Source organism: Oncorhynchus mykiss, chromosome 9 (genome assembly GCF_057628025.1).
Source record: "Oncorhynchus mykiss isolate SJ-2025 chromosome 9, ASM5762802v1, whole genome shotgun sequence".
In the NCBI taxonomy this organism is placed as follows: domain Eukaryota; kingdom Metazoa; phylum Chordata; class Actinopteri; order Salmoniformes; family Salmonidae; genus Oncorhynchus; species Oncorhynchus mykiss.
The window spans coordinates 56090176-56108257 of NC_143030.1; the positions used below are offsets into that span (position 1 = coordinate 56090176).

The 18082-nt window shown below is 44.2% G+C and overlaps 1 protein-coding gene across 2 annotated transcripts in view; it reads left to right on the plus strand.

Moving 5' to 3' along the window:
* Positions 1-18082, plus strand: part of cntn3a.2 (contactin 3a, tandem duplicate 2) — a 71783-nt gene that overhangs the window by 47959 nt on the left and 5742 nt on the right. Inside the window, exons 17-22 of one of the 2 annotated variants that reach the window (XR_016483318.1) lie at positions 1281-1351; positions 2198-2449; positions 10711-10820; positions 13427-13613; positions 14022-14134; positions 14316-14481. Coding sequence is in view for 1 of the 2 variants with exons in the window: in XM_021616097.3 (XP_021471772.3) it covers positions 1281-1351; positions 2215-2449; positions 10711-10820; positions 13427-13613; positions 14022-14134; positions 14316-14481 (882 nt within the window). In the remaining variant the exon portion in view is untranslated. The remainder of the gene's footprint in view (positions 1-1280; positions 1352-2197; positions 2450-10710; positions 10821-13426; positions 13614-14021; positions 14135-14315; positions 14482-18082) is intronic. The other variant, XM_021616097.3, reaches the window with a different exon arrangement.

An 18082-nucleotide genomic window follows, 5' to 3' on the forward strand; every position in this document is an offset into this window, starting at 1 on the left:
TAACTAGTGGAAACCATGCAGATGTTGATCTTTTCCGAGGCGCAGGTTGCTCAGCAACCCTCCTGGACTTGCCCGGACAGGCCTGCCCCTCCCCCGGCTACAGCCAGCGTGAGAAACTTGCTAGCAAAAGTTTGTGCAATGAGACAAAAAAAAATCTGAACTCTGACCCACTAAACATCTTCGCTAGAGTCATGATAGTGTTATTATACAAAGCAAGTGAACTTCAAAACGTGGTGTAGTTTTATTGGGATTTGCAGCTGTTTGTAAGTAATGAATCTACTAGCTTCTGAAATAACTTACTTTAATATAGACCACATGGAAAATTAATAAATCAGATTTTCAATATGAATAAAGACTTGTTAAAGTGCCAAAAATCTGCATTTTGACATGTCCCTCATGTTTCTCTGACTTCTATAAGAGTTTCAACGTAATTTCTGAAGATTATTATTTATTTCACGTGATTACTTTTGCTTTGTCCCTCATTTTAAGGCCAACGCTGTTAAGTGAACTGAACTCTCGTTTTAATATGGCGATACTATTCCCCCCCCCAAAAAATGTTAAACATTGAACATCTAGTAGTCAAATCATAGTGTAAAAGCAGGTGAGTTGGATCTTCTGGTGTTTTGTGGTGGAAAACTGAGACGGATGACAATAACACGTTAACCCTGTTTCCTATAGATACGTAGATAGGCTAGAAATGTTTTAGCAATTACATTTTTTTGTGAAACTTGCATTCAATTGCCCCTCCCTGTTGCACACAGCAAGCTTCCATTCTCCCTGTCACAAGAGTTATGGCTAATTTAAGATGAACTTAAACCCTGTTACGTCAACCCTGTTAATTGGCACTTACTTTATACATTTTTCTTTATTACTTTATAAAATGTTCTATAACAGAATGCGATAGGTGAAAGTTTTGTATTTGCAAATTACACTACCCAAAAGGCAGTCAACTGTTGGAATGACCCAGCTGTTGGATACAACCCTCCTCCAATCGGGCCCGGGCTCAAACAGTATTTGTTTATATAAAAGATTCTTATTAAGCCGTGGTTAAACGAGCTTGTCTGGCGCAGTGGAACCAATGGAATTGGAAGTCCCAAAAACCCCAACCATCTGGAACTCCAGACAGGCTCAATCAAATGTTCAAAGTATAAAGCAAAACAAATATTATTTGAACCCAGATCTGCTTCAAATAGCTTTGTCAATACAAATGTCTCAAGCTATCTGAAACAAAAGACATGTGCCAGACTAGTGTTGTCATAAACATGGTCTCTGTTGTGTAGTTCCTGATGCTGCACCCACTGATGTTGGAGGAGGGGGCGGCAGCAGATCAGAGTTGGTTGTTACATGGGAGGTAAGTCGTCGTTTGTTCCAGTCTCCTCTAATTTATTTATCCTAATTTAATAAGGCAAGTAAGAACAAATTCTTATTTTCAATGATGGCCTAGGAACAGTGAATTAACTGTGGCAGAATGACAGATTTTTACCTTGTCAGCTCAGGGATTTGATCTTGCAACCTTTTGGTTACTAGTCCAACGCTCTAACCACTAGGCTACCTGCCGCCCCGCTAAAGGGAAACTGTTGTCCTTACTTGTATATCATTTAATAAGGTGCTTATTATTTTACATTAAATCAGTTAGTTGGCTTGTGAGTGTTGTAAATCCAGAGCTGTTGAAATGTGGCTCCGGAGCAGCGGTTGTAATTCCTTAGTTGAGGCGCCCGTATAAGCCCTTGGCAAACAAATGCAGAACATGCCACCTGACAGATGAATTGTTTTCAATTCATGATACTTTGAATGATTAAAAGGGTACAATTCAATCAAATCAGAACCTTGGAAATCCCACACTGTTGCAAAACTGCAGTACTGCAAAGTTACATCAGATAAAATGTTTAGGCATCATAAGTGCCAAACAAATAATGTAATGATGATATAAGCTAAATACATTAAGAATTCTACTCTTCACCTATTATTGAAAATATTTAATTTCAAGAACTGTGGGAATAACGTTCCATTAAAAAGGCTGCAGGGAAATATATAATGCGCCCAATAGTTTTAATATCTGCTTTTCTTGCTCATTTCAATTATAGTCAGGTAGCAAGAAAACAAATTTGAAGGTCATGGTTGTGAGATTGGATGTGATGGTGTCTGGCGTGATGACTCGCTGAATGTGTGTTTTGTATGTGTTTTAATATCACTATAGTTGTGTTTCACTCCCAGCCTGTTCCCGAGGAACTGCAGAACGGTGAGAGCTTCGGTTACATTATCGCGTTCCGTGGCCTCGGTGAGATGACCTGGACCCACGTCGCCACCTCTGCTCCAGGGGCATCCCGCTATGTGTACCGGAACGACAGCATCGCTCCCTTCTCACCCTTCCACGTGAAGGTGGGAGCCTATAACAGCAAAGGGCAGGGCCCGTTCAGTCCTGTGGTCACCATCTACTCTGCAGAGGAAGGTGAGAGATAAACCATGTATACTCCAACAGTTCCAAAAAAATGTCCTTTCCTTGCTTCATTGGTTTCCACAACCACTTATTTGAAAGGGTATGATAGGATTTATTTTATGTTTGACTCTATTAAAGCACAAGGCGAGACCCAAATGCACACATTGGAGGCCAGATGGTTGGAGTCTTACAATTATTATTAATCCAAAAGGGTAGGCAAGAGAATGGTCGTGGACAGGCAAAAAGGTCAAAACCAGATCAGAGTCCAGGAGGTACAGAGTGGCAGGCTTGTTGTCAAGGCAGGCAGAATGGTCAGGCAGGCGGGTACAAAGTCCAGAAACGGGCAAGGGTCAAAACCGGGAGGACGAGAAAAAGGAGAATGCAAAAAGCAGGAGAACGGGAAAAACACTGGTTGACTTGGAGATGTAAAAGACGAACTGGCACAGAGAGACGGGAAACACAGGGATAAATACGCTGGGGAAAACAAGCGACACCTGGAGCGGGGGGGAGACAATAACGAGGGCAGGTGAAACTGATCAAGGTGTGACAGTACCCCCCCCCCCCCCGTCTAGGGACGCCACCTGGTGTCCTACTGGTTGACTGGGGTGTCGGCGGTGGAAGTTTGTGATGAGGGCTGGATCCAGGATGTCTCTAGCGGGAACCCTGCACCTCTCCTCCGGGCCCTAACCCTCACAGTTAACCAGGTACCTGAAACCCCTGCCCCATGGTCGAACACCCAGGAGACGTTTTACTGTGTAGGCCGGATGGCCATCAATGACACGGGGAGGGGGGTGGGCCTAGGGACAGAAGACAAAGAACAGTGAGACACAGGCTTAATCTTAGACATATGGAAGGTAGGGTGAATACAGAGGGTACGGGGTAACACAAGACGGACAGCAGTGGAACTCAGGACTCTGGAGATGGGAAAAGGACCAATGAAACAAGGGGACTGTTTGTGGCACTCTACCCGAAGGGGCAGGTCCCGTGTGGACAGCCATACCCTCTGCCCAATGCGGTAGCGGGGAGCTGGGGTCTGGCGATGATCTGCTTGTCGACGATACCTGGAGTTGGTCTTGAGAATAGCCGCCATGGCTCTTCTCCAGGTACATTGACAGCGGTGGACAAACATCTGGGCCGAGGGTACGCTGACCTCCTGCTCTTGTTCAGGGAAGAGTGGAGGCTGATTCCCCTTTTGAGTGCTCCATTGGGTGAGTCCTGTGGCAGAACTGGGAAGACTGTCCTGGGCATACTCCACCCAGAAAAGTTGACGGCTCCAGGTAGTGGGGTTGGTTGAGACCAGGCACCTTAAGGTGGTCTCCAGGTCTTGATTGGCTCGCTCCGACTGACCGTTAATTTGGGGATGGAATCTGGATGACAGGCTGGCCGACAACCCAATAAGGTTGCAGAATGCCTTCCATAACTGAGACGAGAACTGAGGAACCCGATCGGAGACCATGTCTACTGGGAGTCCATGGATCCGGAAGACATGCTGCACCATAAGCTGGGCCGTCTCCTTGGCAGAAGGTAGTTTGGCGAGAGGGAGGAAATGGGCTGCCTTGGAGAACCGGTCGACTACCTTCAGAATGACAGTGTTTCCATCAGACGACGGGAGCCCAGTGATAAAGTCCAGAGATATATGAGACCAGGGACGATGAGGAACCGGTAGTGGCTGCAGGAGGCCAGAAGGAGCTTGCGTTGGAGTCTTGTTTTGAGCACACACAGTGCATGTGGTAGTGAAGGCAGAGACATCAGGGACCATTGTGGGCCACCAGAAACATTGTCGAATGAAGGCTAGTGTACGACGGGACCCTGGATTACATGTCAGCCTGGAGGAATGAGCCCATTCCAGGACCCGGGACCGGACTGGACTAGGGACAAACAGCCGCTTAGCCGGGACCCCTTCAGGTCCAGGCTAGGAGCGTTGTGCCTTACGGACCAGGTTCTCAATACCCCAATCCACAGTGGCAGCAAGGCATGAGGTAGGGAGAATGGTTTCAGAGGTTCAGGGTGTGGCAGAGGAACTGTGTAGGCGGGAGAGGGCGTCAGGCTTCACATTCTTTGACCCTGGGCGGTCGGAGATGGTGAAGTTATATCTGTTGAACAGGAGGGCCCACCGGGGGCCTGAAGTTGAGGCGATTGGCTGTACAGAGATATTCCAGGTTGTTATGATCGGTCCAGACCAGGAATGGCTGTTCTGCTCCTTCCAGCCAGTGCCTTCACACTTCCAATGCCATCTTCACCGCCAGTTGTTCTCGGTTGCCAACATCGTAGTTCCTCTTAGCAGGATTGAAATGATGGGACAGGAAAGCACAGGGATGAAGCTTCTGGTGCTGGGCAGATCGGTGAAACAGAATGGCACCCACTCCAACATCCAAAGCATCCACTTCAACCACAAATTGACGCGAGGGGTCCTGATGGATGAGGATGGGTGCTGTTGTGAACCGATGCTTCAGGTCCACAAAGGCTTTGTCGACAACTGGAGACCATTTGAACGGTACCTTGGGAGAGGTGAGTGCCGAGAGGGGGGCCTGCAGTGTGCTGTAGTCCCGAAACCGTTGCAACTGCACCCTGGACGTTGGTTGAGGCCAATCCACCACTGCTTTCACCTTTCCAAGATCCATCTGAACATCGCCCTCAGCAATGACATCCCAGAAAGGTGATAGTAGAGCAGTGGAACAATTCTCGCCTTTCACGAACAGTTGGTTCTCCAGGAGGCGCTGAAGGACCCGTCTGACATGAAGAACATGTTCTTGTGTAGATCGGGAAAAACCAGGATGTCGTCAAGGTACACGAACACAAAACGGTTTAGCATGTCCCGAAGCACATCATTGACCAAAGCCTGTAAGACAGCGGGGGCATTGGTGAGTCCAAATGGCATGACTTGGTATTCATAATGTCCTCTGGCTGTGTTGATGTCCACTCATCCCCCTCGCATATCCGAACCAAGTGGTAGGCATTTCAAAGGTCCAACTTAGTGAATATGATGGCCCCCTGGAGAGGTTCAAATGCCAAGGAGAGGTAAGGGGTAAAGATTCTTGACAGTAATGTCATTAGTCTTGTCCTTCTTCTCCACAAAGAAAAACCCTGCGCCGGCAGGAGATGCAGACAGACGGACGGCCCCAGTGGACAGAGACTCCTCTATGTACTCCTCCATAGCTTTGGTTTCTGGTCCAGACAGAGAATACAAAATCAACCCCACGGTGGTGTAGTGCCTGGGAGAAGATCAATGGCACAATCATAAGGAGGGTGCGGGGGAAGGGAAGTAGTATGTGCCTTACTGAACACTTCCAGGAGGTCATGGTATTCTGTGGGGATAGCAGACATCCACAGTCTTGCTAACATCCTGAGGAAGATGACTTGAGGAAGGCTGTGCTGCTTGAAGGCAGTGGGAATGGTAAAATGGGTTCCAACCCAGGATGGAGCTTGTGGTCCAATCAATCATCGGATTGGGCTTTTGAAGCCAGGAAAATCTCAAAACCACCGGAACATGGGGAGAGGTAATGAGGAGGAACTGAATTGTCTCACTGTGGTTACAAGAACTAGTAATTGAACGGGCACAGTAGTATAGGTGACTTCCCCTATAGAGCGGCCGTCCAGTGCCCTAGCATCCATGGGCACAGAGAGAGGCTGAGTGGGAATACCAAGCTACGAAGCTATCGTGGCATCTATAAGACATTCATCAGCCCCAGAGTCAATGAGCACTCGGAGAGACTTAGATTGGTCTCCCAACAGCACAAGAGCAAAAAGGGGTGTGCGGGTGATAGGAATTAGGGAACTCCCAGTCTGACTCACCATAGTACTGGTACCCACTAGAGACAAGGGTTTCCTAATAGGACAGGTATAAAATGTCCTGCCCCTCCACAGTACAGACAATGGTTATTATTCATCCTCTGTGAGCGCTCCCAAACTGATAGCCTAGTTCTTCCCAACTGCATAGGCTCAGGAGTATCCAACTCACCCGTCGTAGATTCACGTGAGAGCTCGGGTGGCTTCGATTCCTCTCGGAAGAGCTGCCTTCAGAAACTTCCGGATTCCATAGGAGGTGAACGCGCCATATCAGGTGCACGAGTGTGCCCGAGACCAGACCTCCTCTCACTCTTGCGTTCCCTTAGGCGTCCATCAATTTTAATGGTTAAGGCGATAAGGGAGTCAAGATCCAACAGCAGTTCCCAAGCAGCTAGCTCATCCTTAACCTCCTCAGATAATCCGTGCAGAAAAGTATCAAAAAGAGACTCCGGATTCCAGGCACTCTCGGCGGCCAACGCGCGAAAATCCACCGTGTAGTCTGCCACACTACGGGAGTTTTGACGCAAGTCAAGCAATTTGCTGGCTGCCTTTCTCCCAGATACCGGAGACTCAAAAACTTCTCACCTCTGCAATGAATTCCTCCAAATACCCGCAAATGGCAGATTGTTGTTCCCAAACTGCCGAAGCCCAGGAGAGCGCCCTTCCTGACATTAGTGTAATTATATACGCTATCTCTGATCGGTCTGAAGAAAACGAAGATGGCTATAGCTCAAAAATAAGCGAGCACTGAGAAAGAAAACCCCGGCAGGCACCAGGATTCCCCGAATATCGCTCTGGAGGAGGTAAACAGGGTACACGGGGAGTCGGGATAGGCTATACCAACTCAACACAGATAGGGGGAAAAAATTACTGGGTGGTTGTTGTTTTTTTGGTTGAGGTGGCAGACAGTCTGAGCCAACGCCATGATTTGCTCCATAATAGCCTTAAACCCATGGTTGTGGCATTCCGTCAAGGAACTCAGCCCTTCCAAAAGGCCCTGTAGCAACTCCTGATGTCTCCCAATGGTGGCTCCCTGTAGGGAGACAGCGTGGTGGAGCTGGTCCAAGTCTGCTGGGTCTGTCATGGCCAGTTCGTACTATCATGACACAAGGCGAGACCCAAATGCAGACACAGGAGGCAGATGGTTGGAGTCTTACAATGATTATTAATCCAAAGGGGTAGGCAAGAGAATGGTCGTGGACAGGCAAAAGGTCAAAACCAGATCACAGTCCATGAGGTACAGAGTGGCAGACAGGCTCGGGGTCAAGGCAGGCAGAATGGTCAGGCAGGCGGGTACAAAGTCCAGAAACAGGCAAGGGTCAAAACCGGGAGGATGAGAAAAAGGAGAATGCAAAAAGCAGGAGAATGGGAAAAACACTGGTTGACTTGGAAACGTACAGGACGAACAGGCACAGAGACAGGAAACACAGTGATAAATACATTGTGGGAAAGAAGCGACACCTGGAGGGGATGGAGACAATAACGAGGACAGGTGAAACTGACCAGGGTGTGACAGACTGTTGAACGGTGTGTCCAAAATGGCACTCTATTCCCTATATAGTGCACTACTTTTGACCTGAGCCATAGGGTGCTATTTCAGACACAACCCCAGTTCACATATTGAAAGAATGCATTGTTGTGTTAGGGAGGTGCACATTATGATAACATACTCAAATGTAACTATAAATCAATCAAAACAAAGGGTACCCCACTTTATTTGGATAGCCCCCTAAACATGGTCTACAAATGCTCAAAATATCAACAAACTATCAACTGCAACTCTGTTAATTTGAAATACAACAACATGCAATAATTAGAGCTAGAGTTAGGGTTAGTGGATAGCTAGTTTAGTTTGTTGAATATCTATAAACCATCTATAGGGGACTATCTTAACTGTCCAGTGTTTCCAAATTTCTATGAAATATATTGATATATAATTATATAATTATTTTAAATATGAGTGAAATAGTTTTCCATCCAACAAAATGGGAATTAAGTAGGTTAAAAAGCAACTTTTCTGTGTTGGAAGGGTGTGGGCATATACCAGTCATAAAAAATATGAATTTGAGTAGACAGCTGATTGGCCAGCTCATCCTCTTCAGGAAGATGACATCATCATTTACGAGGAAATGGCAAAAAAAAAAATTAAATGTCTGTTTGAGATACGAGTTTGAAGTGGGATTTGTGAAGTGTTTTTTTAATCCAATTTATGATTTGGCCACAAATACAAGTATAGGATGAATCAACAACATTATTTGGGTATGAATTAACATAATATTAACTTTTAAAAATGAGATTTTCACTGGACAGTTACTTTAAATAAAGTACCAAAGTTAATATACTCAGCAAAAAAAGAAACATCCCCTTTTCAGGACCCTGTCTTTCAAAGATAATTCGGAAAAATCCAAATAACTTCACAGATCTTCATTGTAAAGGGTTTAAACACTGTTTCCCATGCTTGTTCAATGAACCATAAACAAAAAATGAACATGCACCCGTGGAACGGTCGTTAAGACACCTTCAGCTTACAGACGGTAGGCAATTAAGGTCACAGTTATGAAAACGTAGGACACTAAAGAGACCTTTCTACTGACTCTGAAAAACACCAAAAGAAAGATGCCCAGGGTCCCTGCTCATCTGCGTGAACGTGCCTTAGGCATGCTGCAAGGAGGTGTGAGGACTGCAGATGTGGCCAGGGCAATAAATTGCGATGTCCTTACTGTGAGACGCCTAAGACAGCACTACTGGGGGAGAGGACGGACAGCTGATCGTCCTCGCAGTGGCAGACCACGTGTAATAACACCTGCACAGGATCGGTACATCCGAACATGACACCTGCGGGACAGGTGCAGGATGGCGGCAACAACAACTGCCCAAGTTACACCAGGAATGCACAATCGCTCCATCAGTGCTCAGACTGTCCGCAATAGGCTGAGAGAGGCTGGACTGAGGGCTTATAGGCCGGTTGTAAGGCAGGTCATCACCAGACATTCCCGGCAACAACGTCGCCTATAGGCACATACCCACCATCGCTGGACCAGACAGAATTGGCAAAAAGTGCTCTTCACTGTCGAGTCGCGGTTTTGTCTCACCAGGGGTGATGGTCGGAATCACGTTTATCGTCGAAGAAATGAGCGTTACACTGAGGCCTGTACTCTGGAGCGGGATCAATTTGGAGGTGGAGGGTCCGTCATGGTCTGGGGCGGTGTCACAGCATCATCAGACTGAGCCTGTTGTCATTACAGGCAATCTCAATGCTGTGCGTTACAGGGAAGACATCCTCCTCCCTTATGTGGTACCCTTCCTGCAGGCTCATCCTAACATGACACTGCAGCATGACGGGCTGTTGGTGGTAGGTGCATCCAATTCAGCTGCCCTGCGTGCCGGGTAGGTAAACTTGCCATTTAATGTGTCTGAAGGTAGGCCTGGAGCGGAAATCAAGTGCATTATGCCACCGCTGGCCAATCAGATTGCTCAGGTGACCGAGTCTGCAGTAACCTAGCAGGCATAAAAGAAAACTATGGCAAATGTAATACTGTGAGATTCCTAACGTTTAAAACCATGAGAGAGACTGTCAATGAATACAGCAAAGAGCTGCTGTTTTTGAGTGAGTTCATGTTTATGTTCTTACTCAGCACTGTCAACACTTTGTATTTAACACTTTTATAACCCATAAAATGCACGTTCTTCCTATTTCCCCTCAGCTACAACAAGCAGTGCAGCAGTAATGAATGAATAGGAAAGTGTATATAGGCCTGCGTTGTTGTTATTATTAGCGGCTTGGGTCTTTTGTAATATCAAGGAATATTTTACTTTCTCTGTTCATAGCAGTAACAACATGGATTTGTGCAGTGCGACCCGAGTTTCACCATCAGCTGGAAGACGGTGTCCCTTTTTGGTCAGTGTCAGTGGAGGAAAGGGAGAGCGGAGGGATGTTGAGAGATGTCCCTCACTCTGCTGCTCTTTCCCTCCGCTGAGACTGACCATCAGATGCAGGCACCATCAGCCCAGTAAAATAAAAAGCTAATTATTTAAATGTGTGCTCACTCAGCTGTGCCTCACAAGTAATACAACAATGGATATATTACCGGTGTGATCATATAGCCTACCTCAAATTTTGAAATATAATTTTAAAAGAATGTCCCGAACAACAATGCATTGGCAGGCAAATTCATGCAAAGCCAGTATGCTGTTTTAATGTATTGAGCCTGTAGCTTACTGCACAAACCTCATTGCAACAGTACTGTTTTTAATTGGTTATTGTTGCATAGGCTTACATTTTTTAAGTCATGTTAATAAAAAGCGGTAGATCTCAGCATGCATTTTCACTCAGAATGTGATCTTGACTCAGAAAAGGGTGGTGACCACTGCAATAAACTGAAGGATCATAAATGTTTGTTTGAAAGGGGTTGTATTAGTCTGTAGAGTCGTTTGCCTTGGTTGTTTTTCAATAATGGGTGAAACTCTCCTCGGTTGTTTCTTTTCAGAGCCGAGTGGTATGCCAGGGGGAGTTTGGGCCAGAAGTGTTTCCGCCTCAGAAATTGAAGTGAATTGGCAGGCTCTATCCTTTACTCCTGAAAGAGTTCTCGGCTACGAGGTATATTTCCTGTTTTAAATGTAAATGAAACAGCGAGTTTGTGCAACACAATTACAATGCCTGTCGTCACCCACAGTGTACCTCAAAGCCTCAACTTCAAAACGTCATGTTTCCATGGTAACGGCTGATTTAATTGGATGACTTGTGTGGTAAATTATACAGGCCTTCACAGCAGCATCCCGAGAGCACTTTGGCCCTTTTAAAGAATACAAAGCAAAATGCTGATCTACCTGCTTTTTTACTTCCTGTCACCTGTACTCAACACCACAAACACATAATACAGACTGTGTTTTTGGGCCAGAAACACCAAACCAGGGCTGCCAACTTTTGAAGATAGGAAATCTCACTCCAAGCTACCATAAATCCACCCAAAAGCAAATTTTCTGCAATTCTGTATATTTTCACACAGCTTTGGCCATGACCAGGGTGGAATACATTTAAAAAAAATCAGGATTCGTTTTAAAATTGAATACACACTCAAATCTAAAAACGACTTGGATTTAAGTTACTTTAAGATTATTTGTACATGAAATTTGGAGACTGCCAACTGGTGGAAAATGCTAACATTAACGGTTGGTGGCCGTGGCTAACCATAGGATGGATTGCAGTCTCCCCTTGTTCATAAGAAATAAACAAGTTAAAATGTAATTAAATTGGTGAACTAGCCCTTTAAAATAGGAATGTAGAAATTCCTGCATAGAGGAAGCTCCCCAAGAAGGTTGGCCACCCCTGATCTATGTCTTCCAAATACTGGGGATTTGAACATGTGACATTTGATTTCTACAAATTACCCCACATTCAAAAAGATCTAATGAATATCAATCTTCAGGTGGTTGAGGCTGATTTTCAAAACCTTTCTATCATCTTTCTGTACATAGGCAACATGTTTTGCATCCATACCTACCACATCTGTCTAGCAGCTTGTGCACAATACTAAAATGACAAAACAGGATATTTGGGACAAGGGGCATTTCAATATAACCTATTCTCATTTTATGACGTAACCTATATTCAGCACTGCCCATAAATGAGTACAAAAATGAATAGCCCTCATTGAATAGCCCTCATTGAATAGCCCTCATTGAATTGTTAAAAAACCCCAAAAGATCCATTCAAAGACAAGTTGGCATATCAGATTTCACATTTAATTACACCAGCAAAATTGGTAAGAAGTGAAATAGTAAAACTATGGCGTATAACAGTAGTGTTCTTGCTAAGATAGGCACACCAATTAGTCTATATGTGACCGACCGGCTCAAATCGGTCTTATGTAACAAAATTTGAGATGTTTTTTTTTTTACATTGGACAAAATTAGAGTATCATACAATGGTGTATCATACACTACAGTTGAGGAACAATGGGAAAGTAATTTTGCTTTGAAAATTGATAAACATTTAAACTCACTTTTGAATCTTTTGGTACTAATACTGGAGAGCCCTTCAAAAAGACAGAAGCGTGCTGTATGGCAGACCAATCCGAACTCATCTCTCAGCATTTTCAGCCCACTCATTATCTAAGCCAATCATGGCTAGCGGGAAGGTTGGTGTCTTTTTAAGTGGCTAAACCAACTAGGCTCGTAATTGAACAATTTTATTCGTATTTACAGATGGCATACAGGTTTGTTATTAAGGCACATGAAAGTTCACATGTTCAGAAGGCATTTCTGCCAACAAAAAAAAGTTTATGTTCAAATGGCTCTCCTGTGAAGTAGTGACCTGCGACATACGCCTAGTTTCCTGAAGCGGCTCACGTATTTAGCCCATTGTAGGGGATGACTTAGACCAAATACAGTATTGTGAAGACACTATGGATCTGGGCTAATGCAAGTGGTGAATTAAATCACTATGGTAGGCTATATTATTGCATGCTGTCAAAGGGAAGCATTTTGCGACAGGGGCAGGTTGTGACAGCAAATTCATTTGTTGATAATTATGTTTACAAAACAGTGCTACAAGTTGTTGTGCTGCTCTTTGACAATTGAGTTCATGAACTTTGTTCAGCGTAGAACGAAGGTGCCTGTCCAGTCTGTCGTGGCTGCCTTCCACAATTGTGGGAGGTGTTTCTTTACAAACACGTATCCAATCACCATTTGTACCTGACCCTTACTAAACCAATCACAAGCCTCAATGTGAAGTGGTTCACAGTGCGATGGCAGGAAGCTGAAGTATCTCCCAGGTTGAGATGCCGCGGTTGAAATGTGAATGAACTGAATATACACTGGATTAAATAGAAAATAAAAGCAGTACTTTTTTCAATGCGTGAGAAATAAGAGGTGTGGCGTGTGAAGAGGATCAAATGTGTGTGTCTCACTCCAAAATGAGTTGGCAGCACTGCCCTAAACTTAAACCTTAAACCTAACCTTTACCAAGTTCTTGCTTAAAGTTTCACCCTTCGGGATTCATTAAAATAATTACCTTAAGCGAGGCGGGAGCCAACCAGAGCTCAGATATTAGCATAAACCAAATCCCCAGTTTGAGATGTCTCCATATGTCCACAAGTCTGTAGCATTGGATGGTTGTTTATTCAGTGTGTCAATGTGTTTGCTTCTGTCCCTATTCAAGTAATACATGAAAAGATAAACTCCCATTTCCTCCAATTTCAACAGGTGGTGTACTGGGAGGATGACACCAAGCCAGAGACGATGGGGAAAGTGAGGGTACCTGGGAGTCAAACATCGGTCACTGTTAGTGGCTTAGGGCGAAACACTCAGTATTTTCTCACAGTCAGCGCTTTCAACACAGCTGGTACTGGCCCTTTCCTCCCCGCCATCAACGCCACCACCAAGAAATCACGTAGGTGTCTTGAACACACTACAATACTGGCCTAGACGGTCAATGGAGGGAATTCCATCAATTGCTCAGCAAAAGGGAAAATTTATTAATAAACTAGACAAATGTGTTGTGGACAGAGGATTAGTGTTCACCATTCTTTTTAATTAATGCCAAGTGGGGAGGACAGAGGAGGGCGTTAACGTATTTCAGCACGTTTACTTTTTGTCACGGCAGTGGTTGGGAAATAGCTCTTATTTAAAGGGTACATTTTAACTGCATCGTGGGTAGCTGTCAGGAGAAAAAGGTGTAGAGTAGAATGAGCCAAGCCATAGAGACACTATGACTGGTGAAGATGACTGGGTGAGGTCATGACTGGTTATGGTAACATACAAAGAAACTTAACGACAGAATGCTGCTTGTGTCCAACAGCACCCGGACAACCTCCTCTAAATGTTGAGTGGACCTTGATTGGCTCCCAGATCACTATATACTGGGAGCCGGTGGTAGCCATGGAAACAGAGTCAGAGGTCACCGGTTACCAAGTGAGTTCATATTATCCTCAAACTTACCACTTATTTCCAAACTAGAATCACATACCTTGTGTGGTCGTCTGGTCCATCACCCAGTATAGTTTCTAATGATAAATCCCATCCTCATTTTTCACCAATCAACTTGCTGATTATGAAGAATGCTACTCCATGTTTTCTATTTTCCCCCCGTCAGCTGTCTTACAGGAGTCTGAAACATAAGGAAGAGAACATGCTCTTGACAAACAATTCCACAGCCGAGCTGACCCTCGTTGACAATGAAGACTATGTCATCCACATAAGGTCGCTGAGCGAGGGAGGGCTTGGCCCAGCCACAGATCCCATCCGCATCCACAAACTAAGTAAGCTGCTCATAATGTAAAGCATTAACTGATCTGGGTTCAGCGAAAATATACAGTACCAGTCAAAAGTTTGGAAACACCTACTCATTCAAGGGTTTTTCTTTATTTGAACTATTTTCGCCATTGTAGAATAATAGTGAAGACATCAAAACTGAAATAACAGATATGGAATCATGTAGTAACCAAAGAAGTGTTAAACCAAACTAAATATATTTTACATTTTAGATTCTTCAAAGTAGCCACCTTGATGACAGCTTTGCACATTCTTGGCATTCTTTCAACCAGCTTCAACTGGAATGCTTTTCGAACAGCCTTGAAGGAGTTCCCACCTACACTGAGCACGTGTTGGCTGCTTTTCCTTCCTCTGCTGTCCGACTCATCCCAAGCCATCTCAAATGGGTTGAAGTCTGGTGATTGTGGAGGCCAGGTCATCTGATGTAGCCGTCCATCATTCTCCTTCTTGGTCAAATAGCCCTTACACAGCCTGGAGGTGTGTTGGGTCATTGTCCTGTTGAAAAACAAATGATAGTCCCACTAAGCCCAAACCAGATGGGATGGTGTATCGCTACAGAATGCTGTGGTAGCCATGCTGGTTAAGTGTGCCTTGAATTCATAATAAATCACTGAGAGTGTCACCAGCAAAGCACCCCACATCATCACACCTCCTCCTCCATGCTTCACGGTGGGAACCACACATGCAGAGATCATCCGTTCACATACTCTGCGTCTCACAAAGACATGGCGGTTAGAATCAAAAATCTAAGATTTGGAATCATCAGACCAAAAGCCAGATTTCCACTGGTCTAATGTCCATTGCACGTGTTTCTTGGTCCAAGCAAGTCCCTTCTTCTTATTGGTATCCTTTAGTAGTGGTTTCTTTGCAACAATTCGACTATGAAGGCCTGATTCACACAGTCTCATCTGAACAGTTGAGATGTGTCTGTTACTTGAACTCTGTGAAGCATTTATTTGGGCTGCAATTTCTGAGGCTGGAAACTCTAATGAACTTATCCTCTGCAGCAGAGGTAACTCTCTGGGTATTCCTTTCCTGTGGCAGTCCTCATGAGAGCCAGTTTCGTCATAGCACTTGATGGTTTTTGCGACAGCACTTGAAGAAGCTTTTAAAGTTCTTGAAATCTTCCAGATTGACCTTCATGGCTTAAAGTTATGATGGACTGTCGTTTCTCTTTGCTTATTTGAGCTGTTCTTGCCATAATATGGACTTGGTCATTTACCAAATAGGGCTATCTTCTGTTTACCAACCCTACCTGGTCACAACACAACTGATTGGCTCAAACGCATTAAGTAACTTTTAACAAGGCACATGCATTCCAGGTGACTTCCTCATGAAGCTGGTTGAGAGTATGCAAAGCTGTCATCAAGGCAACACTTTTTTGGTTACTACACGATTCCATGTGTTATTCCATAGTTTTGATGTCTTCACTATTATTCTACATTATAAAAAATAGTAAAAATAAAGAAAAACCCTTGAATGAGTAGGTGTATCCAAACTTCTGACTGGTACTGTATTTGTTAATGAAGATATTAACAAAATACGATAGGCCCTTGGACAAACTTAATGTGACATAATGTGATGTTTCAATCCCCATCGGGACAGGGGCAGGTTATTAGAAATGGATGGATCTTGGAAATATGTGTAGACCGTGTGTGGTGATTCAAAGAAGAGATTGACCGGAGTCTTTCGTAGATTTAATACGTTCTGCTCACAAAGGAGAAGCAAGTTCAGAGGGACCAAGAGTCTTGTCTCAGCTTATATCTAAAACGAGTTATATCTATCTATATTATGTGAGTGCATATTGCCATTCTATTACCATCAGGTAGTTACAGCTGAGATGGCCCTGGAAACACTATTTCCATCAAGATGAAAACAGTTTTTCAACCGTTTTTCTCTAGATTAAGTCATTTAGGAACTTCATAACCTAGCCAAGACAGTTTGTCCTCCTGTGACTCCTGTGACTGCCCTCTTTTGGGCTCCGCAGTCTCATATTTTGCTGAAATATGCAGCACAATCTATCCATGTCACTAAGTTTCACTTCCCTTCTCACTGGATATTACCTTCCTGGGAGACTGCAGGAGGAGACCTCTTCCTTTCCTTTAAATGCTAATTAGAGGTTCAAGCAGCGAAGCTCGCTTGGGGCCCACAAAAGGCTAAAGCAGGCACAGTTTATTGTTTTTGTTGAAGTTCATTATTAGGAGTTCGAGCAGCAAAGCTTTGAGAAATCCTATTGTCATTATTTTTAAACCGGTTCTTCCATCACAGAAAATTTACATGCAAATGTCTGTGAGATGGTAAGGCCTAGGAGGGTGCATCTTGGCATGATGGTAAAGGCTTATAGTCCACACCCTCTCATGCAATGCCATGCCAGTTAGCCAGATGGTGGCGCTATAACACACAATTGAAAATGCCCCTCACCCCGTTTACCCTAGAGTCGCAAAGTACATAGGTACATAGGTCCGCCATGAGGGATATTCCGCCATTCAGAATTTTGTGGAAAATACTGGGCAGTCCGGAAGGACTGGGCAGACCTGGATGAAACTTGATATATAGCATCTTTGGACCAAGGTCTCCGAAAACAATATTTTTCCGGCTAGTATCACAAACAACATGGCAGCTATGGACAAATAAACATTGAAGTGAGCGTGACCTGACACATAAATGCATATGAATCTGACATGGATATTTATATTGATACATTGTGACAAACACTGTCAAGACTCAACATATGAAAGCACATGCAGATTAACCACACTGTGGCTCTACGACAGGCACATATTTATATCTATTGATCTGTCTGACTTTGGCACACATGGTCAGCGATGTGAGTCTAGCTAACCTGTAGAGTATGGTTCAGTTTGGCCCAAGGTGGCGCTGTTGGACAGGAAAAAACATTAACGCAAGATTATTGGCTTATAATGGCCATGTTGTTTAAACTAGAGTCTTAGAAAATAAGGACGTGGGTTTTAAGACATGGGTCCATAGAAGCTATTTACCAAATTTGGTGTCAGTCAGCCCAGTGGTTCTGGCAAAAAATACGTTCAGTTGTCAACATCATGAAACATTTTTTTAAATCCATCGAAAGCATATTGCATGATCTATTTGATATGGAGTTATGATATTTGGCAGGTGTGTTAAAGTTAGAATCCCTAGTTGCAACATCGATTTTTAGACATAAATGAATGATATTCACTAAGTGTACAAAACATTAGGAACATAGACTGACAAGTTGAATCCAGGTGAAAGCTATGATCCCTTATTGATGGCACCTGTAAAACCAATTCAATCAGTTTAGATGAAGGGAAGGAGACAGGCTAAAGAAGTATTTTTAAGCCTTGGGACAATTGAGACATGGATTGTGTATGTGTGCCATTCAGATGCAATTTAAGGTCCTTTGAACACGGTATGGTAGTAGGTGCCAGGCTCACCGGTTTGAGTGTGTCAAGAACTGCAACGCTGCTGGGTTTTTCCACGCTCAACAATTTCCTGTGTGTATCAAGAATGGTCCATCACCCAAAGGACATCCAACCAACTTGACACAAACTGTGGGAAGCATTGGAGTCAACATGGGCCATTATCCCTGTG